This window comes from Sus scrofa, chromosome 7 (assembly GCF_054392235.1).
Source record: "Sus scrofa isolate SSC_HxYL_T2T_F1_AM1 chromosome 7, Sscrofa_HxYL_maternal_Yorkshire_Landrace_v2.0, whole genome shotgun sequence".
Lineage (NCBI taxonomy): Eukaryota > Metazoa > Chordata > Mammalia > Artiodactyla > Suidae > Sus > Sus scrofa.
In genome coordinates, this window is record NC_139389.1 from 8,636,682 (window position 1) to 8,662,019 (window position 25,338).

Genomic DNA, 25,338 nt, shown 5'->3' on the forward strand with positions numbered 1-25,338 from the left:
TACAGGTTACCAGGGGCAGGAGGGAGGTGGCCTTGTTGGGGGGTCAGCATTCATGTGTGGTTGAAGCATAGTGAGTCAGTCTGAATGGTGTGGAGGCAGGTTGGACAAACCAGGCTTGCTTTTGGCCATTGGATGTTTGAATTCCGTTCCAGGAGAAATGGGAAGAACTTGGAGATGGATGTGGCTTTGTGACCCTTGCTAAGTGAAATTTAGTTGCTCCCACATCTGTGTAGTCGGTTCCTGATAATACCACTAGCACAGGTCTTTATTGCGCATTAATTTATTTGTTACCTGTCTTGCGTTTTCATTCTCTTTCTGTCCGTTGAGGTTTTCTTCCTCTTTATAAGTACACTCACCCCCACCCCCGCCGCATCCTAAAGGAACCTCGCCTTAATCTCCTCTTCTCTGATACGGACCTTCTGCCTTTCTCTTTCCCTTCTCAGCCAGAGTCCCAGAGGGTGGGCAGTATTCGCTCTTCCCCAGGCCCCTCTTACTCCCTGCCCTTTTGCAATAGGGTTCTTACCCCCACGACCCAGTTGACAACTGCTCTGAGATAATGGCCTCTAATCCCAATGGCCCCCAAACCCAGCGCCCACACGTCTCCTCACTGTCGCTCACATCTTCCTCCTTCTAAGTCTAAAGCCTGGCTTCCTGGGCACTTCGCTCTTGCTCTTATCTTCCTTATTACTCCCTGTTTCTTGTCATTCCTAGCTCACCCTTAAATATGGGGGAATATAGGGGTCACCCAAGCTTCTGACGGCAGATTTCTTTCTGGCTTAACATGTCTGTGCTTTTATAAAGACAGCTCTTCCTTTCTATTCCCAGATCCGTGCCTCTAGCCCAGACCTCTCTCTAGGAAAAGAAAAGAATATGCGTGTGTATTTAGTATATCACAATGTTCATATTGCTGTGTGATCTTTGTAATTATTTTAAATGGAGATATAATGTTAAATGACTCCGCCATAATTAGCCTAACCATTTCCCCACTGAAAATTTCTAGTCCTGGATCTGCTGCTACAATTTGTAATCTCTGCATGGAGACCAAGTTTGAGATTTGGCGGAGTGGAAAGGGAATGGATTTTTTTCCCTCCCAAACTAGCTCAAGTCCTCCCAGATAGAGAGGAAAGCTGAGCAGAATCTTGGCAAGCGGAAGCTTTCACAGGCTTTCTTGCTCTGAATCAGCGAAGAGGCCCACTGTCCCTCCCTGAGTTCAAGGTGGCATTTTAACTCTTGTAGGAATTCTGAGAGGCCTTCTAAATGGTGCCTCTGATCTCCTGACCCTGACACAGCACGCCCTCAATTGTTAGAAAATAGGTGGTCCTTGGTCCCCAAGACCTGAGAGGGATCTGCAGTCTTTCACACTGGTGCGTCTTTGAGTCAATGGGAAAAACAGATGGACTGTCCTTCAAGGCAGGGTTTTATTTATTTTTTGTTTTATTTTATTTTTGTCGTTTTGCCTTTTCTAGGGCTGCTGCCATGGCATATGGAGGTTTCCAGGCTAGGGGTCTAATTGGAGCTGTAGCCACCGGCTTACACCAGAGCCACAGCCACAAGGGGTCCAAGCTGCGTCTGCGACCTACACCACAGCTCAATGCAACGTAGGATCCTTAACCCACTGAGCGAGGCCAGGGATCAAACCCACAACCTCATGGTTCCTAGTCGGATTTGTTAACCACTGAGCCGCGACGACCTCTAAGGCAGGGTTTTAAACGCACGGCTAGGTCGTAGCTCGCCATGCCGCCACCAGCCGTGGAACCGCCCCTTGTCCCACCTCAGCTCTCTTTCCCTAACCAGTCACCTTTTTCCAGTCAAGTGGCCTCTGCCATTTTCCCAAGCTTCTCAGCTGCCTATCTGATGACGAGGTGGTTTTTTTTTATGAAGCCCAGCAGGTCAGAGATTCTGACAGTGGCTATGCTGCCAATTTTGGTCCCTCTTCTAAGTATGATTCATGTCTGTTAAATGAATTCCTATTTGGATTTGTCTGACCTGCTCATGCCTCAGAGTTGCTGCCTGATTGTCAGCCATTTCTAGTAGCCTGCTGATCAGAATATAATTTTCAGCAATTGGTTGACCTTGATTTTGAACCTTTCCCACCCGTTTCCCCATCTGAGCGTGTGTTGTGCTCCCTGCATGAGGAGAGAGGGTTGTACTTCATCATTCACACAAAGGGAATTATGTGCCCCAAGGATGTCCAGCTTTATTGTTGGTTAAAAAAAAAAAAAAAAAAAAAAAAAAACAACAACCAGCAGCTCTGGAATCACATGGTGCTAAATCGTAAGCAACGTCTGAACTCCGAGACAGAGAGAAGGCTATGCACTGGGAGGTGAGTGAGTGAGCCTATCCTTGCATGCCTCCGCCCACGGTCTCATGCTCTTTCTGCTGCTTCTAATTTATCTTCCTTTTAGTCTACCATAATAGCAGATTGCCTTTAAAAGTATTGAGAAGCCTAAGTGCTGAGTAAACATTGCTCCACTGCCCCCTCCCCTCCGAAACTGTGTTTCTGCTTTGAGGCATTCTGCTCTGCACACCCGAACTCCATGGCCTATGGTAACGGCGCACCAGATGTTAGAGATGCGGCCATTGCTATGGTAACAGCATACCAGATGTTAAGATGTGGCCCTTATGCTTGTTCCTGGCGATAAGGGGGCAGGAGAACGTAACTCCAGTCACGCTCTGATAGGTGTAACATTGATCAAGATTAAGCTGAATTGAGAAAACCATCCCGAGAGTATGATGCGTCAAGACCCATGGATCCTCACGCTCCAGGGAATTGGTTCTGTCTCTGATTGCTGTTCAGCTGGCTTGGTCACCCCCCTCTGTGCACTCCAGCCCCAAATCTTGAGAAGCAAGGGATGAGGCGTGACAATCACCACAACCTCCTTTAATTCCACCTCTAGGATGATCGGATGGGATTTCACCCCACACGTGCCTGGTACCTTCCCTCTTTTTACATCTGCCTCTCAGCCCCTCCACCATCTTCTCCCCATCTAACAGCAGCAGCAAGTCCTTGCTTTTAGAGACTGATGCCACATCCAGGGCCATCCCCTTCCAACCTCCCATGATGGAATGGATTAGATCCCTTGAACAAGGAGCCTGTGCCCTGTAAAAGGAGATCCAGCAAAATCGGAGAGGAATGAACACAACTCTGCCAAACACTGTTAGGAACGTGTTCTCCACGGAAGACTTCCCCCAGGATTCCCCAGGATCTCAGGCAGTAGAAAAGCAGAGAGAACATGAAGAGACAGACGAAAAACTCAGCCTTAAAGGAATTAGTACCTCAGAAACAGAAGCGTTTTTTTAAACATTGAACTTAATAAGATCATAAATGTATTAAAGCAACACTTCAAACATAATATGAGACAATAAAATGAGATGAAGTGGGAAATATGGACGTAAGGGAACAAAATAAGAACAAAACAACATCGGTCCAAAACTAATACACAAATCTGAAACAGCAAGGAAGTTAATGGCCTGAAAATTGAATTATTGGTGTAAGGGGGAAAGCTTTGGATAATTCTAGAAAAAGCCAAGGAGAAAAACAAAAAGATGGAGGCAACGTAAATCATCATAAGGGTAATTGACCTCAGCAAAGTAAAGGAGCCCACCCCAAAGAAAAAAATTGGCCAGAAAATGTAGTTGAGGAAATAATTAAAGTAAATTTTTCTGAAATAAACTAAATGCATCTCCTTTTAGAAGTCATTATATTCCAAGAAAAAAAATTAAAAGTTGTATAATGGCCAACTCTGAGCTACTAGTTATTATTATTAGACTTTGAGAATAAAGGTTTTTGCAGACATGCAGGCAATAAAAGGCAAGTCACCTCACTACCAGCCAGGCTGACAGAAGGCTTCCTTTTTGAGCTTCTTTGCCCAAAAGCAAAGGCATGTACAGAGTTTCGAAGAAAAGAATTGGGGTGTATTAGTACCAGGTCAGTGTAAAAATTCAGATAAGAGTTCAAGAAGTAAATAGCTATTATGTAAATAGAATGTAAATATTATAAATGTTCATCAAAAATAGATACGCTGGTCTTCATCATAAAAATCTGTTTAAAATGTGTTTTTTCTTTTTTTTGTCTTTTGTGTTTTTTAGGGCCTCACCTGCAGCATACGGAAGTTCGCAGGCTAGGGGTCGAATCGGAGCTGTTGCTACTGGCCTTCACCAGAGCCACAGCCAATGTGGGATCCAAGCCAAGTCTGCAACCTACACCCCAGCTCATGGCAACGCCAGATCCTTAACCCACTGAGCAAGGCCAGGGATCAAACCCGCAACCTCATGGTTCCTAGTTGGATTCGTTTCTGCTGCGCCATGACAGGAACTCCTCAAATTCTTAACTTTAGGGGAATTGTCTCTATAAAAAATAGGGATCTTAAGTATAATTATACCTTTCTTTTCACTTGAGCTTCATTTTCTTTAGGTACAAAGTTGAATTGTACTCTTTTTGTCTAAAACATACATAGAATGATCCCTTTAAAACTATTACATTTGGGATGGATAAGCACTGTGGTCCTACTATACAGCACACGGGGAATTATATCTAACCTCTTGAGACAGACCATGATGGAAGATAATATAAGAAAAGGAATGTGTGTATATATATATATATATATATATATATATGTACGATTGGGTCACTTTGCTGCGCAGCAGTAATTGGCACAACATTGTAAATCAAGTATACTTAATTAAAAGAGAAATAATTGTAAATCAATTATACTTTAATTTTTAAAATTTAATAGATGCAAACTGTTACGTTAAGAATGGATGAGAGTTCTCGTCGTGGCTCAGTGGTTAACGAATCTGACTAGGAACCATGAGTTGCGGGTTCGATCCCTGGCCTTGCTCAGTGGGTTAAGGATCTGGCGTTGCCGTGAGCTGTGGTATAGGTTGCAGACTTGGCTCAGATCCCGAGTTGCTGTGGCTCTGGCATAGGCCAGTGGCTACAGATCCGATTAGACCCCTAGCCTGGGAATCTCCATATGCCATGGGAGCAGCCCTAGAAAAGAAAAGGCAAAAAGACCAAAAAAAAAAAAAAAAGAATTGATGGGCAATGAGATCCTGCTGTATAGCAAAGGGAACTATATCCAGTCACTCGTGGTGGAACATGATGAAAGCTAATGTAAGAGATTGTGTGTAGATGTGTGACTGGGTCACTTTGATGTACAGCAGAAATTGACAGAACAATGTAAATCAACTGACAAAAAAGTAGTAATACAGGAGTTCCTCTTATGGCTCAGTGGAAATTAACCTGACTAGTATCCGTGAGGATGCAGGTTCGATCCCTGGCCTTGCTCAGTGGGTTAAGGATCTGGCGTTGCCGTGAGCTTGTGGTGTAGATCACAGAAGTGGCTCAATCCCATGTTGCTGTGGCTATGGCGGAGGCCGACGGCTATAGCTCCAATTGAGCATCTAGCCTGGGAATTTCTACACCTGGGGCCCTAAAAAGCAAACAATAATAATAGCACAGGAGTTCCCATCATGGCGCAGCAGAAACGATTCCAGCTAGGAACCATAAGGTTGCGGGTTTGATCCCTGGCAGTGCTCAGTGGGTTAAGGATCCGGCATTGCCGTGAGCTGGGGTGTAGGTCGCAGACATGACTCGGATCTGATGTGGCTGTGGTGTAGGCCAGCGGCTACAGCTCCTATTAGTCCCCTAGCTTGGGAACCTCCATATGCCGTGGGTGGGGCCCTAAAAAGACAAATAATAATAATAATACAAAAAATGATTTTAAAAAAAAGAAAAAAAATAATGTGTCAGTTCTCTCTTGGCACAGCTGGCTGAGCATCTGGCATTGTCACTGCAGCAGCTTGGGTCACTGCCATGGCGAGGGTTCAGTCCCTAGCCTGGGAGCTTCCACATGCTGAAAGAAAAAACAACAACAACTTAATATGGTATTTCTGAGTGTTTTACTTGTGGTTTGAATTTTTGCATTTTTTTTTTTCTTTGGAGTGGAAGACTGTTTATTTTATTTATTTTTTTACAAATAACTTTATCTAAAAATAAAATCTTACTCCAAAAAAGTATGTAAAACATAGCAAACTAAACCTATCTACCCCAACCAATGCTCAGCCAGCCTCCGTGCTCCTCCTGGGGAGTGAGTGGGGCAGCAGCTCACCTGAGATGCTGATTATCATTTTTCATTTCACCCACTTGCTTGGTGTAGTTAATGAGAGGCATAAAGTACGTCACTCACTTTATTGCATTGATCTTGAAGAGAGAAACCCGGTGGGGAAGCATCATGTTGTAGATCAGTGGCGTAAAGAATAAAAAAGAAAGATTTACTCAACATCATTTTGTAAAGGCATCAACAATACTGATTTTTCTCTACTTTTCTTTACCTCAAATATTTTCATCATGAGACCCCTCCATTTTTATTTGCCCTTCTGATTATGGCGGGTAAATGTGCCTTTAGTGGATTAGTATGTATTTTTTCATTAAATTAATACATGAAAACATATTAACTGATGTCCCAAGATGACTAGAATTTTTTTTTTCTTTTTTTTTTTTTTGGTCTTTTTAGGGCCGCACCCACGGCATGTGGAGGTTCCCAGGCTAGGGCCTGAATTGGAGCTACAGCTGCCGGCCTCCACCACAGCCACAGCAACTCGGGATCCAAGCCGTGTCTGGGATGTCTGCGACCTACACACAGCTCATGGCAACGTCGGATCCTTAACCCACTGAGCAAAGCCAGGCCGCAACCTCATGGATACTAGTCGGGTTCGTTAACCACTGAGCCACAAGGAGAACTCCCTAGGATTTTTTTTTATTTTATGTGAATACCTCAGTCAATGCAAAGTGGTTATTTTGGTGTAGACATTTTGGTCTAAATAGGAATTTCCAATAGGTGCAGTGTAACAGCTATTTGAAAATAATGAGGAATTCTATTACTTACTTTTCCGCAAGTAAGTATAAGCTTGAAAATTTCCTGTTTATGTGCCCAAGAATCAGACAAACCAAAACAAATTATGGCGAGCAATTATTGCGCAAAAATACAATAGTTGACAGATATTATGGGTGGTTGATGCCATTTAAATGGTGATTTCAACACAGGGAGAAACAGAGGTAATTTCATCTCTTTCCTATAATTAGCTCTATCTACCTACTCACCTATCATTAATGGCAAAGAAACATAGCCACTGAATATTTTATTTTATTTATTTATTTTTTTTAAATTTTTATTTATTTATTTATTTTTGTCTTTTTGCTATTTCTTTGGGCCGCTCCCACGGCATATGGAGGTTCCCAGGCTAGGGGTCGAATCGGAGCTGTGGCCCCCGGCCTACGCCAGAGCCACAGCAACGAGGGATCCGAGCCGCATCTGCAACCTACACCACAGCTCACGGCAACGTCAGATCATTAACCCACTGAGCAAGGGCAGGGATCGAACCCGCAACCTCATGGTTCCTAGTCAGATTCGTTAACCACTACGCCACGACGGGAACTCCTGAATATTTTATTTCAGTTAAAATGGTAATTTTTTTTTTAAGCAAGGGCCATTTCGATGTTATGACTTTTAAATTTTGTTGAAGAACCACAAATAAGTGTGTTATTTTTTAACTTTTGTATTTTTCTGTTGACTGATAGACTTGCTATATTAGCGGTTCTTCGTGGTTCCACCAGTGAATATCCATGATCATCAGCGCTGTTTGCTCTAAAAATTATTGTGTGGTGATAACCTTTGTTCTCCTAAGAGTGTTTTGGAGCAATATTGTTATTTAGAAACTGCTGAGAAGTTTGCTTTAAAAGATACTGAATGTGGTAGGACATAGACCCAGCATTAAAAGGTTGAGTTTTCTTCTTTGTAGGCCGCTCTTTCACACTGTTGCGTAGAGTCCTCAGCTGCAGAGGTGAAAGGGGAGGTTAATTTAGGTGTCAGGACTCTGGTGAGATCGGAGGTCAAGAGAGGAACACAGCATTCTAGAAGTATCCTAAGACTAGGGCTTAGCATGATTGTTTCAATAAATTTTGATGGCCAGCTTTCTTAATATTTGACAGACTGTTGGAATGCAGTTTTATCCAAAACAGGCTTTCCCTAAACTGTCTTCTTCAAGTGTCATATCACCCTCATGACAGTAATTGTAATTTAAAAAAAAACATAGTTGGTGTAGATGCCATTTTACCAATTGGTTTTCTTTTTTCTTTTTTGAACAGAAATTTTAGAAGCTGGTATTAAAGGAACTCCAGAATCACTTAAAGGTGTGAAACGAAAAAAGATTGTAGCTGAGAATCACCTGAAAAAGATACCAAAATCCCCACTGAGAAATCCTCTTCAGGCAAAACACAAGCAAAATACAGAAGAGTCCTCCTCTTTTGCTGTTCTTCCGGGCGCTGCGGAGTCCCACAAGAAGCAGAATCACTGTCCTGTAAAAAACGGGAAGCAATTTACCAAACACAACGGAGAGACCCCTGGGATAACTGCCGAGGCCGCTAAATCCGAAGACTCCGTCACCCCAAAGAAGCCCTCGTTTCTGCAGCACCCATCTGAGCTGCGTCGATGGAGGTCGGAAGGCTCCGACCCCGCCAAGTTCAATGTCGCAGGGGGAAAATGTGACTCTAGTTCTTTGTCCAGCAAAAGCAGGACTGACCACAGTGAATGTATCTCCTCGAACTGCAGCCCTCCGCCCTCCTCGTATGCAAACACCGCGTTTGATGTCTTACTGAAAGCCATGGAGCCAGAACTGAGCACCTTGTCACAAAAGGGCTCGTCTTGTGCAGTTAAGATCGAAAAACTGAGACCAAATAAAACTGTACGACCCCCTTCTCAGCCAAACAACAGCACCATGGCTGCCCCAGATCCGACTCCACAAGAACCGGCTGCCCCATCACAGCCTCCTCTGCGGACCTTCACCGGGCATTTGTCTGTGGCTCAGAAGAACGACCAAGTGGCAGCTCAGTCCATTTCTCCTTCGTATACTCCACATGAACACCCTGTTTCTAAACCTAGCCAACAAAATCAGCAGCTTCCAGCGTGCTCTGGTTTTACAAGACCGCTAACGGGTCTGCAAAATCGGGAGAACGCCCAACTTGAACACGCTTACAACGCGGCAGTGACGTCATCCGTGGGTGTGGCCTCACCCACCAGTAGAACTCAGGTTACTCCTCCAAACCAGCAGGTGGATTCTGCTGCCCCAATGTCCGTAAGCCCCGCCCCTTCGATGCAGTCGCCGCCCACGCCAATTTATAACTCAACTCCTGTCGCCTCTGTCGTTAATCACAGCGTGGAACAAATGTGCAATCTTCTTCTGAAAGATCAGAAGCCAAAAAAACAAGGCAAATACATTTGTGAGTATTGCAATAGAGCTTGTGCAAAGCCCAGTGTGCTTTTAAAGCACATCCGCTCCCACACTGGAGAGCGACCCTATCCCTGCGTGACCTGCGGGTTTTCATTTAAGACTAAAAGCAACCTATACAAGCACAAAAAGTCTCATGCACATACTATCAAACTGGGTCTCATCCTGCAACCAGATGCATTCTTGTCACACGAGTCCCCCAAAGCACTTAGTATCCATTCGGATGTGGAAGATAGCGGGGAGAGTGAAGAGGAGGGCGCTGCCGATGAGAGGCAGACCGACCCAGGCTCCATGGACCTGCAGCCCGTGCAGCTAATGAAAAGGGTACCCAACATGGAAGCTGTACCAAAATCAAGCTCCATTCCAAGCAATCCCGATCAGGTAGTAGGTGGCTTTTCACTACAGGACAAGTCTTCAGAATCACAGGCTGTGACAGAGTTACCAAAGGTTATGGTCCACCCCCTCAGCGTGTCACCTTTAAGAGTTGATAGTCCAGAGGTTTCAGATTCCAAGCCTGAACTCTCTAGTGCACAGAAACAGAAAGACTTCCAGGTAACCCGTGTGCTGTCCCACCCAGCCTGGATGGCCTCCCTGGAGACTGAGGACAAGGCCCGTCAGAAGGAGGCCGGGAGTCAGCAGGAAGGAAAACAAGAGTCTCACGTGGGAACAGCACATGCCCAGCTCCAAAGGCAGCAGGCGACAGATTATTCCCAAGAGCAGCAAGGAAAGCTTCTTCTGAGTCCCCGCAGTTTGGGAAGTACCGATTCTGGTTACTTTTCACGTTCTGAAAGTGCCGATCAAACGGTGAGCCCCCCGACTCCCTTTGCCAGAACGTTACCCACCCCAGAACAGGACTCTGATAAGAATCCTGGGCCCTCTGCCCCTCGTGTCAGTGCACCAGCAGCTTCCGCTCTACCAGCAGGTGAGAAAGCATCACTTCTCCCAGGTCAGATGCGCCCACCCTTGGCAACAAAAACACTTGAGGAACGGATATCAAAGCTTATCTCAGACAATGAAGCTTTGGTAGATGATAAGCAACTAGATAGTGTAAAGCCACGGAGAACGTCTCTCTCCCGACGGGGAAGCATCGATTCCCCCAAATCATACATATTCAAAGATTCTTTCCAGTTTGATTTAAAACCAATGGGACGGAGGACAAGTTCAAGCTCCGATATACCCAAGTCCCCCTTCACCCCCACGGAGAAATCAAAGCAAGTGTTTCTCCTGTCTGTACCTTCCCTTGACTGCCTGCCTATTACTAGAAGTAACTCGATGCCTACCACCGGCTACTCAGCGGTGCCCACCAGCATCATCCCGCCCCCGCACCCCCTGAGAGGAAGTCAGTCCTTTGACGACAAAATCAGCGCTCTCTACGACGACGTCTTTGTGTCAGGACCTAACACCTCTGTGCCCCCAAGTGGACACCCCCGCACCCTTGTCAGACAAGCAGCAGTAGAAGACTCTTCAGCCAGTGAAAGTCACGCTCTCGGTGCTGCACCGTCCTCGGAGGAGAGCCATCAAGGAAGCACCCCTGCTGGTGAGTCCGCGGCAGCCAGGAGCAAGGCGCCGGCCGCGGGCTCACACTTGGAAAAGAAGAAGTCTCACCAAGGGCGAGGGACCATGTTTGAGTGTGAGACCTGTAGAAACAGGTACCGAAAACTGGAAAATTTTGAAAACCATAAGAAATTTTACTGTTCAGAGTTGCATGGACCAAAAACAAAGGTAGCTCTGAGAGACCCCGAGCACAGTCCGGCGCCCAGCGGCGCTCAGCCCCCAATTCTGCACTACAGGGTCGCCGGTTCGACGGGGGTCTGGGAGCAGGCGCCCCAGATAAGAAAAAGGAGGAAAATGAAAAGCGTCGGAGATGACGACGAACTTCAGCAAAACGAAAGCGGAGCTTCTCCAAAAAGCTCCGAAGGCCTCCGGTTTCAGAGCGCGGCGGACTCTGCTCCCAGCATATTGAAGCAGAGCGCGGTCGGAACAGGTGACCAGCCGCACAGAGCCGTCCAGCTGCCACCCTCCCAGATTCAGCTCGGGGCCAGAGCCCCCGAGCCGCCCCTGGACCCGAAGCTGTCCACCATCGCGGAACAGCGCCTGAGCCCGGCCGCCCAGGACCAGACGGAGCTGCAGAGACACGGCGCTGGCATCTCCGTCATCCAGCACACCAACTCCCTGAGCAGACCCGGGTCCTTCGACAAGCTCGAGCCTCGTGAAGGGGCTTCCCCAGCTTCCTTCCAGGAGCTGAGCAGAGCAGCCCAGCCTGGGGCTCTGAGCCTCGCAGCCATCTCCCAAGAGGAGGGCCGCCCTCCCCGGAAGCCGTCCCACCCGCGCCAGCCTGCGCCGTCCGATGCGCCGAGAGGAGAACTGCAGGAAGGGGCGAGAAAGATCTCCAGCGAACGGCATGTGCTAGGCCAGCCCTCTAGACTTGTTCGGCAGCACAACATCCAAGTGCCAGAAATTCTGGTCACGGAAGAGCCAGATCGGGACCTCGAAGGCCAAGGCCACGATCAGGAACGATCAGAGAAGTTCAGCTGGCCCCAGCGGAGTGAAACCTTGTCCAAATTGCCAACAGAGAAACTGCCACCCAAAAAGAAGAGGCTCCGTCTTGCTGAGATGGAGCACTCCTCAACCGAATCGAGTTTTGACTCCACTCTCTCCAGAAGCCTAAGCAGGGAGAGTAGCTTATCTCACACTTCGAGCTTCTCAGCTTCCTTAGACGTGGAGGACGTTTCTAAGACCGAGGGCTCCCCGCAAATCGATATTCTGAATAAAGCCGAGTTCCTCATGATTCCCACTGGCGCCAACACCCTCAGTGTTCCCGCAGGCCACCGGGAAATGAGGCGAGCTGCGTCAGAGCAGACTCGCAGCGCGCAGACGGCAATGGAGGTCTCTGATTTCCGGAGCAAATCCTTTGACTGCGGACACATAAGTCCACCTTCCACAGCAGCCCTTGTTGAGTTGCAGCCTCCACCATCCCCCTCCGGCGTGGGGGTCACCGGGCACGTGCCTCTCTTGGAAAGAAGGCGAGGCCCACTGATGCGACAGATCTCTTTAAACATCGCTCCAGAGAGTCATCTGTCTCCTGTGCACCCGTCCTCTTTCCAAACTGTTGCTCTTGCGGGTGTGAACACAGTGCCATTTCAGGGGGCCCAGCTCGCTCATACACCTTCAGCTGAGTTTCCTGCAAATACTCTGCACTCCCAGACTCAAATTAAGGATCTGCGAACAGAAACCTCAAGTTCCAACTCTACGTACATCTTCCCTGTTCAACAGCTTTTTAGCATCAGTTTGTTAAATCAAATCCGTACACCCCTCAGCCACCCAAACGCACCGATGTCTCTGCAAGTGTCTACACAGAGTGTCAAGCCAGATGCAAGCCCCAGTGGACGTGTATCTTCTCAAGGTGAGGATTGCTTTGCTCCCAAGTACCAACTTCAGTGTCCAGTGGTCCCCTTGGGCCAGCCTTGCACTTCTGTTCCTGTACATCCTCGGCCAAAGCCAACTCCTTCAGATCCTGCTGGGGCTGACCGTCGTGCGACCTCAGTAACATTACCAACCAAGTTAGTCGAAGCTACATCTCATTCGTGTTCGCTGCCAGCCCTGAAGCTCGGGCCTCTCGGTGGTCAGGGGCCGACAGCGCCAGCATCCTTTACGCTGCCGGTGCATCCACAGAGTCAGGTCCCAGCATACTGTTTTGCCACAGTCACACCTCTGCCACAAATCCTAGTGACCCAAGATCTATCCAGTCAGCCAATTTGCCAGGCTAATTGTAGTATGGTGCCAGTCAGCGAAGAGCAAAATTCCATGCCAAAATCACAAAACGATCACCAGAATGCTTTGCCAAACCCAGAGGGAGAACTCGTTTGCAAAAATGTTTTTTCAGAGCTGGGCCCAAATCCCTCTCTATTAGAATCCTTGCCCATAACTCAGAAAATGTCTATTGGTAGACTTTCCCCTCAGCAAGAATCTTCAGCTTCAAGTAAAAGGATGCTCTCTCCGGCAAATAGTTTAGACATTGCCATGGAAAAGCACCAAAAGCGAGCCAAGGATGAAAATGGAGCTGTTTGTGCAACGGACATTAGAGCATTCGAGCCACTGAGTTCGAGAGCTAATGAGGTTAGTAAGCAGAAGAAGCCTGCTCTGGTGAGGCAGGTTTGTACCACGGAGCCCCTTGAAGCTGTGATATTGGAGCAGGAAACTTTTCCTCGCCCGGAAGTTAGTAGTGAGGCTGTTCATTTGACTGATGTTTCACCAGCTGATAATTCATCCTCAGGACACTCCAAGCCTGCGGTTATAGAACCTATAAAAGAAGTGCAGGAATTTGAAAACATCAAGTCGGGCGCATCATTAACTCTTTCAGTTAGAAATTCACCTGTTCCTACAGAGAGTGCTCACATTTCTCCTTTGGAACATGTAGACAGTAACCAAGAAAGGAAGTCTCCGGGGGTTAAAAGTCAAGGCGACAAAGTGAACATCCAAGAACAGAGTCACCCTGTAGCCACCACTCCTTCTGTGTGTGAGGCCAGTGACTCACAGCAGCCATCCTTCCCCAGCCTGAAAACTATGACCAGCTTCACGTGGTGTTACCTGTTGAGACAGAAGGCACTGCACCTGCCCCAGAATGACCAGAAGACTTCAGCCTACACTGACTGGACAGTAAGCGCCAGTAACCCCAATCCACTTGGGTTGCCTACAAAAGTTGCTCTTTCGCTCCTTAACTCAAAACAGAAGACCGGAAAGTCACTATATTGTCAAGCAGTAACCACCCATTTCAAGTCAGATTTATTGGTCTATTCCAGCAAGTGGAAAAGCAACTTAAGCAAGGTACTTGAAATATCATTTATCTTCAAATATAGATTGTGCAAATTAGTTTTACCATGTCTGGGTGCCTTGAAGTATTGCAACTGGAAGTTGTATTAATTGTGCTTTACAAGTGTGGAGTTATTTGAAAGAAAGAATGATAAGTTTGCCCAGTGAGTTGTACTGATAAAGGTTACCCAGATCCTTTCAGTGATACTGTCTGGAAATATTTTGAAAACAACTTGCCTTGAGCACTCTTTTCCTATTGGCTGTATATTTACCTCTTTACTTAATGGAACAGATAATCATAGTTTTACTTGCCTCTTTCTCTTGTATAAAGGATTTATCTTTCTTGGTAGGTGAGAGCAGATTATGTGCATGCTGTGTCCCTGCTAAGGAAGGGGAATAGAAGTGTGGATATTGCAAACTCTTCTTTTAAAATAGAAATAGAGAGACATCATACTCGTTATCTGCAAACCTGACCACTCTCCCCTCACCATGCTCATCCTAGCTCTCTTCCCGTGGAGCCCTGAGAATCATCTTAGTCCCAGAGAGGTTTACAAAATAACCAGCTGTGCACTTGATAACTGAGCAGATTCGGTCAAGATTTGTGGAGTAAGGTCGTAAAACTATAAGTTTGAGTTATGTATGGAATTAGTCTTATTAGAGTTTTTGACTTTTTACAGTGGGAGAAATTATTTAAATGACTAAGAATAGGTACAGAGATAAGGGTGTTAGGCTGCATGCTGGACGTTCAGAATTATAGATGAAATTCTTCACCTCTGCAGGTTCACAAGCACATAACATTGGTTCATAAATAAATATATACTTATTTATCGATAAGAGCCACAGTATCAGTGTTATATTAGAAGTGTATACAACTTTTTAAAAAGAAGGCAGTCTCCAGTAGCTTGAAGAGATATGGATACAAGGAAATTAGTCCAAAAGTGGGGTATTTTAGCTGAGTCATTTAAAAAAAAAATGGAGATTTTTTTTTTTCAGGCAAACAAGAATGAGAAATTATAGTAGTCTGCCAAATGACATGGAAATGAGACAGAATGGGGTCTATTTAAACAACTCCAAGGAGTGCAGCATGGCTAGAGGGTGCAGGGAGTTTGAAACAGTGACATACTTTGAAGCTGGAGACGCTGGCGAAGACCAGAGACTATGCGTGGTGGTAGGGCACCGCCAGCGGTTCTTGCTCAGTGAAGGAGGGTGCATCCAAATCATTCAGACTTTAATTTTTAAATGCGCAGACTCTACATCTGCTAAATCAGATGGAAAACGAGGCTTGAGCATGACAGTCTAAACAGAGCTTCCTGGACGTCTGTTCCTGAAGTGCCTGTGGAGGGTGACTGACTCTCCTTCAGTACCAGGTGCCTCAGGAGGAAAAGCCTCTGGAAGTGCACATCTAGAGCCGGAGCTGGGAGAGCGGTCAAGGCGGAAGGCGCCAGGTACAATGAATGAGCTTACTCGAGGAGACGGGCCAGGTACAGTGAATGAGGTTCCTCGAGAGAGAAGGGCCTGGAAAGGATCCTGAGATTCCCTCCTATTTAAAGGGTTGAATGGATGAGCAAAGCCCACACAGGAAACCAGAAGAGCTTGTTCAAAGAGGAAGGAGGAACGCCAGGAGAAAGTGGTATCACACAGATCAAGAAAGAAGGTACTTTAAGGAGACTTGTTCAGGCCAAGAGTTCAAACAAAGATGACACAGGTTCCAACATGGTATCTGGATCGAATAGTTCTAATACCCCTGAGACTTGAGTCATAGGGGCAAGTGGCCATGGAGGACTGTGTACTGGGTTGATGGTTAACGCACAGCCCAAATGTTGGTGTATTTGTAATTCAAAATAATAATTCAGAATGGAAAAGAGCAGATAGATGCTAAAGTACAGAACGTTTCTAAGAGAAACAAGGTGTCAGCAACATAGAATGCATGGAACAGTCAAGTTTATCGACTAAGGAAGGAAATAATAAAGATTTTGGCATTTAGCTCATTGGTGAATAGAAGCCAGATTTAGCAAAAAAGTGAACAAAAAACAAGTGGGAATTTGGTATTGAGAAAAAAATAAGAGATAAGATTACTGTTAAAGGTATAAAGATAAAGAGTGCCTGTGTGTGCGTGTGTGTGTGTGTGTGTGTGTGTGTGTGTGTGTGTCTGTGTCTGTGCGCACTTGCACATGTGTGCTCCAAATTGTGGGGAAACCTGATGTGTTTGCCTTAAAGAGGAGACAGTTGCATGGGTCAGCGTCAGGGTCATTGCCTCCTCTTACCACCTTCTTGAGACACTCAGGCCAGCAGCTTTTCTTTACTCCTGGCTTTGTAAGGACAGGGCCTTCCCAGGAGTCATTGCTGTACCATAGCTGTCTGCTTAGTGATGTAATTTTTGAAGGAAGTTTGTAACAAAGAAGTCCTTGATCAGAAAAGTTGCAGCCTTGTGTTGGGTTTGGCCAGAGGGCTGGAGTTGGAGCCTTCGCTGTTAACTCTAAACCTTGGACCAGTGACTTAATCCTGAGCGTGACCTTCCTTCCTCACTGGGCTGTGATCTACCTGTGCTGCCTGCCCCACAAGGATCTGTGAGAGCAGATGGGGCCGCGGGGTGAAAAAAGTGGCTGTGAAGAGTGCGGTTGTGTAACATTAGAAGGTGGTGTCACTATAGTGTTTCTGCAGGAAAAGCACACACTGTCATTCTGACGTTCATTGCCTTTATCTAGAGATTCTACTTAGCATCAGGCCAAGACCTAAGTTTTGGTTTGATCTATAATTCACAGTTATCAGTGTTCACGAACTTTTGAGAAGACAGAGAGAGGAAACATAATTATGGTTTAAAATAATGATAGAAGGGGTGAATAAAATATTGGGAAATGGGCTTCTGCTTTTTTTTTTTTTGGTCTTTTGAGGGCAGCACCCATGGCATATGGAGGTTCCCAGGCTAAGGGTCTAATCGGAGCTGCAGCTGCCAGCCTACACCACGGCAACACCGGAGCTGAGCCACATCCGTGACCCACACCACAGCTCAATGCCCACGGAGCGAGGTCAGGGATCGAACCTGCAACCTCACGGTTTCTAGTCGGATTTGTTTCCACTGTGCCATGATGGGAACTCCTGGGCTTCTGCCTTAACGTCACAGTGCCTTGATGTTGAAGGGCAGCAGGTCATGGTTTTAGGATTGTGAGACATTATGACATAAGGGGTAACTAGTTCTTTCCATCTCCAAAGAATAAACTCTTGAGCAGGTGTGCTTAAACTGTCGTATAAGCTGTTGGTTAGCTGTAAGAAAACTTATAGTTAGTCTGTTTAAAAACTTCCTAAAAAACTCATGGAATACGAGGTGGGGGTTTGTAGAATCATTATTTGGGGGTGTCACTGGACTGCAGTGGGAATCTTAAATAGCACTGGATTGACCAGTTTGCTGTGATTCAGGCATCTGTAGTAAAGTTTACGGAGGAAAAGAAGCAATGACCTTGAAAGCTGTTACTGCCTTGAAATGCCTTCCAATAAGGTAACCGTATACGCTGTGCTCTGCCATGTTTTAATTTCCAAGTGAAACATTAGCATGTTTGTGTTTTCAGTTTTATTAAATTAGTGTCTCTCTTTTTTTTTTTTTTTCCCTTTCAGAGAGCATTAGGTAATCAAAAGTCCACAGTAGTTGAATTCAGCAATAAAGATGCCTCTGAAATTAACAGTGAGCAAGATAAAGAAAATTCCTTAATCAAAAGTGAACCGAGAAGAATTAAAATATTTGATGGAGGGCAAGTACAAATTTTACTTCTTAAATGTACATTTAAACTTACTTTTTAAATGTACATTTGCTTTCATGTGAATGAAGTCTTAAGAGTGCTGATTTTCTATAAATGTTGCAAGGTTTTTCAGCTTCATAACGGAATCTTCATAGCAAAGGTTTATGCTAGATATTATGCTAAATAATTCTATTTTGATGAAGACAATAACTATTTAGGAAAGACTGTAGGTTCTAGGAGGCAGCTAAGCACTAAGGTTTCGGAGTGGACCCTGGTTTCACATTGATTTGCAATAAAGAATGGCCTGGAAATTTTGCTCTAAGAGAGATAAATTCATTCATTGCCTGTTTGATATATTTTGTGAATTCGCTTATGAGAAGAACAAATCCTAAAAGCCAACTGTCGTGAAAATGAAGCTCAGATATATTTCAGTACTTATAGTTGTTGTGATTGAATTTAACAAAAAAGAAAACTTTTAAACCAGTGACTTAGAAGAAATATTTTAAAATAAACCTGGTATTGAATAAAGTTGTTTGATTAGCTATCAGAATATCAGGTTAATGTGAAAAGCTGGAATATTCTGTTACTTACATGTGCATAAAGTGTATATGGATGAGTATAAAAAACCGTGCCTTGTTTTTTTTTTTTTTTTTTTTTTTTTAGGTTGAATTTTAGTCATCAGTATTTTCTCAAAGACATAGTATCCAACTGCCCTATTTGTTTTCTTTTTCTTTAAATTAGATACAAATCAAACGAAGAGTATGTGTATGTCCGAGGCAGGGGAAGAGGAAAGTACATTTGTGAAGAATGCGGAATCCGTTGTAAGAAACCTAGTATGTTAAAGAAACACATACGAACCCATACTGATGTCCGCCCGTATCACTGCACTTACTGTAACTTCTCCTTTAAGACTAAAGGTATGAGGTGGCTTCATGGTCCTTTTTTATGTGCATTGAGTGAGTAGAGCAAAGGCCCAACTTTACATATTCTCTGACCAGAGTTGCAGTAGCTTAAATAGACTCATGTAAATTACATCTTGTCAGCATCCTTGGCTTCTATTTCTAGACCTCTTAGGGCAAAGTTTTTAGTTACATACTCTTAGGATCTATGTAATAAATATGACATTTGAAAAGGAGCAAATGCCCTTTTTTATTTCACTCCCCAAATTACAGTTGCATAATATGATGACTAATATATTTGCAAAAATACTTACTTTGGGGCTAAAGAAGAAAAAGAAGTTTTCATGATCATATATGTAAAGGCATTTCAGTGCTAAAAGATTGAAGAAAAAATTAATAACTATAGTAAAGCTATACTGATTACATTCATGTTTTATTATCTAATTTTAGGCATGCATAGCCATTTCTTTTTCTTTTCCATGAAGCTCTTTTAAAACCCAAATTCACTTGAATTTCAGCTTCAAAAATTTTCAACTTTTGTACTATTTAATGTTTATGGAACTCAGAACTAGTGATTAAAATTATATTTAGTACTCTCCCTGTATACTTTCTATGTTTTTATTTAAGGTAATTTTACCCTTTAAAAATTTCCTGTTACATATAATGAATATACTATTATAAATGTTTGCTTTCTCTGTTAGGCTCCTTGTTCATGAATCATTATATAAAAATTGGTTGTTTATGATTTTAATTTCATATACTTCCCTTTAGAAAGTAAGAATCTCTCAAACATAAAGCAATATAATCATAAAATTATTTGTGAAAAATATTTAATTGATAATTTTTTATAGAACTGCTCTTATCCCTTTTTAGTTAACACTTGTTTTTTTCTAATTATATTGGTTAGCTTTGTGATTTTTGTTTTAAAGATTGATCAGTTCTTTAGCAAAATTTATTACATTTTTTGGCTAATATTTATTGACATTTAAAGAGATAGTATATAGCAACAACATGGCTTCAAAATAACTCTCCTTAAATGCCAGTAATACCTGAAACAAGAATGGGGGGGGCACCAAAACTATTCTTCAGATAGCCTTGAATATTTCTAAAAAGTCCCAAGAAGTCATGAGTCAGGAGGAACCCCAATTCTGTCGTTTTTTGATTGTGGTATAGAACCTCCTTCGAAATTGGAGTGTCCATTTCAGGTTGATTTTCCTGATCTTGTGTGAAGGCTTTGATAGGGTTAAGTGCTTTGTCTTTTAACCCAATATACTACTTTTACACTGGTTTTGATGCCATGGTTAAGAAATATCTATTAAATAATTTGAATTATTTGATTCTGTGGTTAAGAAACATCTGCTAAATAGGCAGCCATCACAAACAAAACATTACCAGGTACAGAATGATGCTACCAAATAAAAGAGGATCCAAGGTGTAATGTAAAATATGTGTATTTCTCAGTAGAAGGAGGAAAGGGAATCAGGATTTTTTTTTTAAGTATATTTATAAAATAAGGGCAAGAAAGGAAGGAAAACTTCTGTGTGGGAAACCAAATGAAACTACAGATATTTCCTGGCCAAGAAAAATATGAATCGTCAAGTATCAAGCCTCTGAAATAACTCAAAACAATGTCACGTAAAATTTTAGATAAATGTTTATTAAATTGTGGACAGGGCATAATGACCCTTGAAGAGTGAGCAGTGTATGTTGGCAGTTTTCATGTCTTTCATTTCTCGAATATGCTGCATATCCGAATTCATATTAAGGTTTTTGTTTTGTCAGATAATTCATTGGAATTATGTGATAAATACTGATTTGAAGAGAGCTGCCCCAGCTAAGGATACTGGTGAAGAAAATAGTAGAAATTCAGTACTTCCCTGTTCTCGGCATGGCAGTTCTCTTTTTGGTCCGCTTCCTTGTAGAAGTCTACCTTTTGTGAATATATGCAGAACAGACTCCATAGCACCTTTTAAAGGTCTCTAAATAATAGCAGACTTCTTTTTAGATTAGATTTTGCCCTACTGCGATTTCCTTCGTTGTCCTACAGCCAGTTCACCTCTACTTCTCATTCCGTGTGTCTGGTTATTAACGGAAAGTGATAGGGATGCAACAGCCTGCTATAGAAATAAGAGTCTGCAGGGATAGCATCCTGCTCTCCCAGGAATGATCGTCCCACTAGAAATTGATGCTTCTGATGGTATTGCTTCTAAGTCTATACTTCATCATTTGTCCTCTCAGCTTATTTTATGAATGCATATTTTAAATAATTGATTTGTTTTCACTATTCTGCTTTAAAGGTCAGTGAGCAGGAAATATACAATAAGGTTGCATCTCTGCAAGATTTAGTCCCACTTATATCACAGAAAGCTGGACTCTATATAGCTATATAGGAACCCAGAAACAAAATCTTTTATGCTTTTCAGAAGATTTAGATTGATGTTTATTAAATCTGTTGGAAGATGTATCTGTTAAATCAATGCACGAAGTTTACAGCATTGCCAGGGGATGTTTGCATTTCAATATTTGTATTTTGCATATTGAAATGCAAATTGTTTTGTTTATTTTTAAATTATTTAAGTTGATTAATAATAACTAATAGCTCAAGTTATGAGAAAATGTGCTTATTGAAAACTTACATTCCCAAATTTGCTTAGTTACAATGATACATTAACTTCTTAGAAAGCAAATGACCGTCTATGGCTATCCATTTAGGAAACAAAAGCATTCTGAAAGAGAACCGCTATTGGACTTTGTAATTTGGTTTCTAATATTGTCATTATACTAGAAAGCATTTTGACTTATTAGTGGAAATTTAGCCACAGTAAGATGGACAAACTCTTGTTTATAACCTTTTGTTTTTTTTTTTTTTTTTTTTGCTTTTTAGGGCCGCCCCTGAGGCATATGGAGGTTCCCAGGTTGAATCGGAGCTGTAGCTGCTGGCCTACACCACAGCCACAGCAGCGTGGGATCCGATCCACGTCTGCGACCTACACCACAGCTCATGGCAATGCCGGATCCTTAATCCACTGAGCGAGGCCAGGGATGGACCTGTGTCCTCATGGATGCTAGGCAGATTTGTTTACTGATCTGAGCCACTACGGGAACTCCTGTTTCTAACTTTTTAATGTGAAGAATTTGAAGCGTACAGGTATCTGTATAATGAACACAGTATACCCATCATCTTTGAGTAATTGTTAATGTTTTCCATATTCGCTTTATGTTTTATTTTTTAAGTGTATTTAAGGCAAATGTCAGACATGGCTAAGTCATTTAAGCCAGGCATTATCTGTAGATCACGGAGGTCAGGTCTTGGTAGATCTTAAACATTCCCTGGGCCAGGCCCCTCTTACACTTGAACCCCGTGAGCACCAAGCTCCAGGATGCCGTGCGTGCTGTCTGGTGCAAGAATTTACTTGAACGGGCGTGATCAGTTCCACGGGCCTAGCTCATTTTTAGTGGACTCGAGGTTCGATAAATATAGCAGTTTTGTAAGTCCTTCAGGTACTACAAGTTCAAAATCTGAATCAACGATTGTGACATGTTTAGCTCTTCTAAAAGTTCATTCTCAAGTACCAGTTTGCCCCTGCTCGCCAAACTCAGCACTTAAGATTTTGCTTACTTTCAAAAGAGACGATTTTCCCTTCTTGGCAGTTTGTGTGTGTGTGTGTGTGGCCTTATCCACTCAGGCTGCTGGATATCATCCAGAGTATCTGAGCTCTCCCTCTGCATTAATGATCACTTGGGGACCAGCGTGCCCAGTGGTTCCCAGTTAACCTGATGATACTTACAGAGCTCGGTATACCAGCTGCCAGAGCAAACACACCTTTAACGATACTCTCATGAGACTTTTAGTCAATATGGTGAAGTGAAGTTAATGCAGGAAATTCTTCCTCACGTTCCAGCTCACAGAAATACTATTTATAATACAATGACAACCAACTCTAGTTTTTAGTAATAGATAGCCAAGCTTGAAATTTAGAATGACAAATCCCCAGGTATACCAGAAGTAAAAAAGAAACTACAAACTAGCATGATGAGTATATTAAAAAAAAAGAAAAGAAAAGAAAAAAGTCCATGGGGACATCAAACCAAATATATGCCCACAGGCCTGGGAGTTTAATGTTAGTCCTGGGATAGAGTCTGAGGCCTCTGAAATGAGCCTGCATCCCTTGTCCAGTGACTTTGGATCATGTGAGGAAAAAGCTACCAGGCCAAAAAAACCCCACAAACTGATTCAGAATTAGTGCTGTAAAATGGTTAAGGGTCCAGAGATGTGTCTACAAACCAGGGTACTTAAGAATCCATGGAAAGCAATCTTGCTAAAGATACGATTACAATAAAAACTAAAACGCTTGCGAGGAAACAAAGTACTATGAGGGAAAGCCAGCAGACACAAATGGTTGGAGGATTCAGAAACCAGAGGTCTTGGTGCCGTCTGAAAGGGACTTTCAATGAAGTGTGTATAAAACATGTTCTAAGAAAGAAGGGTTAGAGAATAGAAACCACAGGGCAAAAGTAGACCTTATCCAAGTAGAGGAGAGAAATCTGAAAAAGAGAAATTACTACTAGTAACAAGGTTATTATAACATAGATGTCAATATTTCCTTTTGAGCAAATTTTAATCCTTAGAATTGTATAACCACAATCTGTACTTTCACTTGAAAAAGGAATGGAATTTGCCAGTGTTGACGATTGCAATAGCAAAATAATACTATGTAAGCTTAGTAAACATTCTTTTCCCTTAAGGAAATCTGACAAAACACATGAAGTCCAAGACACATAGCAAGAAATGTGTGGATTTAGGCGTCTCAGTAGGTTTAATAGATGAACAAGATACAGAAGAATCAGGTAAGGCTTTATTCCATATTTTTCATAAATGCTATTTACAATGTACTCTCTTTTTTCTTTTCTTTTTTTTTTTTTTTTTTTTTTGCATCCATACTCTTCTTTCCACTCCCACTGATGCCGCTCAGGTCCTGTTTGCATTGCCTCTTATTTATAGCACCCGATAGACTCCTAACCGGTTTGCCCATCTTTCCTTTGTCTTCCTTCCTTTCCATCTCTCCCCACTGATGTTAAGTTCCTCTTCCTGAAGCATGTGTCTGACCACACTGTTCCCTCTGCTCCGCGTCTTCCATTGCTCTGCATTCGCCTACCCGATGAGGTACGAGCCACTTGACCTTGACCGAACTTCCTCAGCATCCTTTCTAATCCGATGTCCACCTCCTTCTTCCCCTTATCCCTCATCGCGCTCTCTCACCTGCCTTAACGCTCCACTTGCCTGCTTCACATGACCCCGATCCAGCTCTCTGCCTCCTTCAAGCCCCTGCCCGCAATCCCCACGACGACGTGCCCCCCATCTGCATTGGTCGAAATCTTGTTGCCCTTCGAGATCTAGCTCAGATCTGCCACTGTCATGAAGCCTTCTCTGATTTTCCCTTCCCGCACCACTCGTGGGAAGCAGTTTTTCCCTTTTCTCAACACCTGTCATGTGTCAGAGTTTGCTCTCTGAAAGCATTGAATCCCTTTCTGGCTAGCTTTTGTTTTTGTTTTTTTTTTGGGGGGGAATTATTTACATGCTTCCCTTCCCTCCTTGCTGAGATTCTCAAGCACATCATGAGCAGAACTGATGCCCAAGTAATATTTACTCCACCCACAGCCCTCAGCACACAGTGCCTTGCACATAGCTACTCCAGAAGTATCTGTGGAATAAAATATTTGTTTGCTTCCCCGAAATGTTTATTATTTTGAAAAAGTTAACCGGTTGTTTTCTTAACAATGTTAATAAATACAAGTGTTGATCTCTGCACAATTTTGAGGGGAAATAAACCTGCTCATCTGTTCTGACTAGTCAGACAATAGACGTGTCATTTTATAAGACTTTTCTGTTTTAACCTAAGAATTTATCAACAAAAGTGATATGTTTTCAAAAAAAAAAAAAAAGTTGTGAGTTCCCTTCGTGGCTTACCAGTTAACGAACCTGACTGGGAACCATGAGGTTGAGGGTTCAATCCTTGGCCTCGCTCGGTGGGTTAAGGATCTGGCATCGCCGTGCGCTGTGGTGTAGGTCACAGACGCGGCTCAGATCCCGTGTGGCTGTGGCTGTGGTGGAGACCAGCAGCTGTAGCTCTGATTGGACCCCTAGCCTGCGAACCTCCATGTGCCATAGGTGCAGCCCTAAAAAAGCTAAAAAAAAAAGGCTGGAGTTCTCCTGTGGTGCAGCAGGTGAAGGATGTGACATTGTCACTGCAGTGGCTCCAGTTGCTGTTGTGGCATGTGTTCCATCCCTGGCCTGGGAACTTCCATGTGCCTCGGATGTGGCCAAAGGAAAAAAAAGTTGTCCTACTGTTTTTCTGAAAAATACCGTAAATTAAACATTAACCTGATTGCTGTGTTTTAGCTAGTATGTACTAATTTGATGTAGAAAAAATTTCAAAAGAAAAAGGGTGATGATATCCTTGAAAATATAGGTAAATCAATCAAACGCTTTTAATTCCACCTGGCAACCAGTAACACACTCAGTGAATCAGCCTGAATTTGTTCCTAACTATTCAGGAGAAGTGACTCATAACCTACCTGCTACGGTTGATATGATTTAGTATTTTAAGCAC

At 43.5% G+C, this 25,338-nt stretch overlaps 1 protein-coding gene and 1 long non-coding RNA gene across 11 annotated transcripts in view; both read left to right on the plus strand.

Annotated features, from left to right (window-relative positions):
- Positions 1–25,338, plus strand: part of LOC146401174 (uncharacterized) — a 1,049,691-nt gene that overhangs the window by 818,464 nt on the left and 205,889 nt on the right. The gene's annotated exons all lie outside the window — the stretch shown is intronic.
- HIVEP1 (HIVEP zinc finger 1) overlaps positions 1–25,338 on the plus strand; it is a 145,842-nt gene that overhangs the window by 96,485 nt on the left and 24,019 nt on the right. For 5 of the 10 annotated variants that reach the window (XM_013987646.3, XM_013987642.3, XM_013987643.3 and 2 more), the window contains exons 4-7: positions 8,150–14,112; positions 17,707–17,840; positions 18,570–18,745; positions 23,474–23,575. In XM_013987646.3, coding sequence (XP_013843100.2) covers positions 8,150–14,112; positions 17,707–17,840; positions 18,570–18,745; positions 23,474–23,575 — 6,375 coding nt within the window. Of the gene's footprint in view, positions 1–8,149; positions 14,113–17,706; positions 17,841–18,569; positions 18,746–23,473; positions 23,576–25,338 lie in introns of those variants that run through there. The other 5 variants (XR_014809584.1, XM_084967363.1, XM_084967366.1 and 2 more) reach the window with 5 other exon arrangements.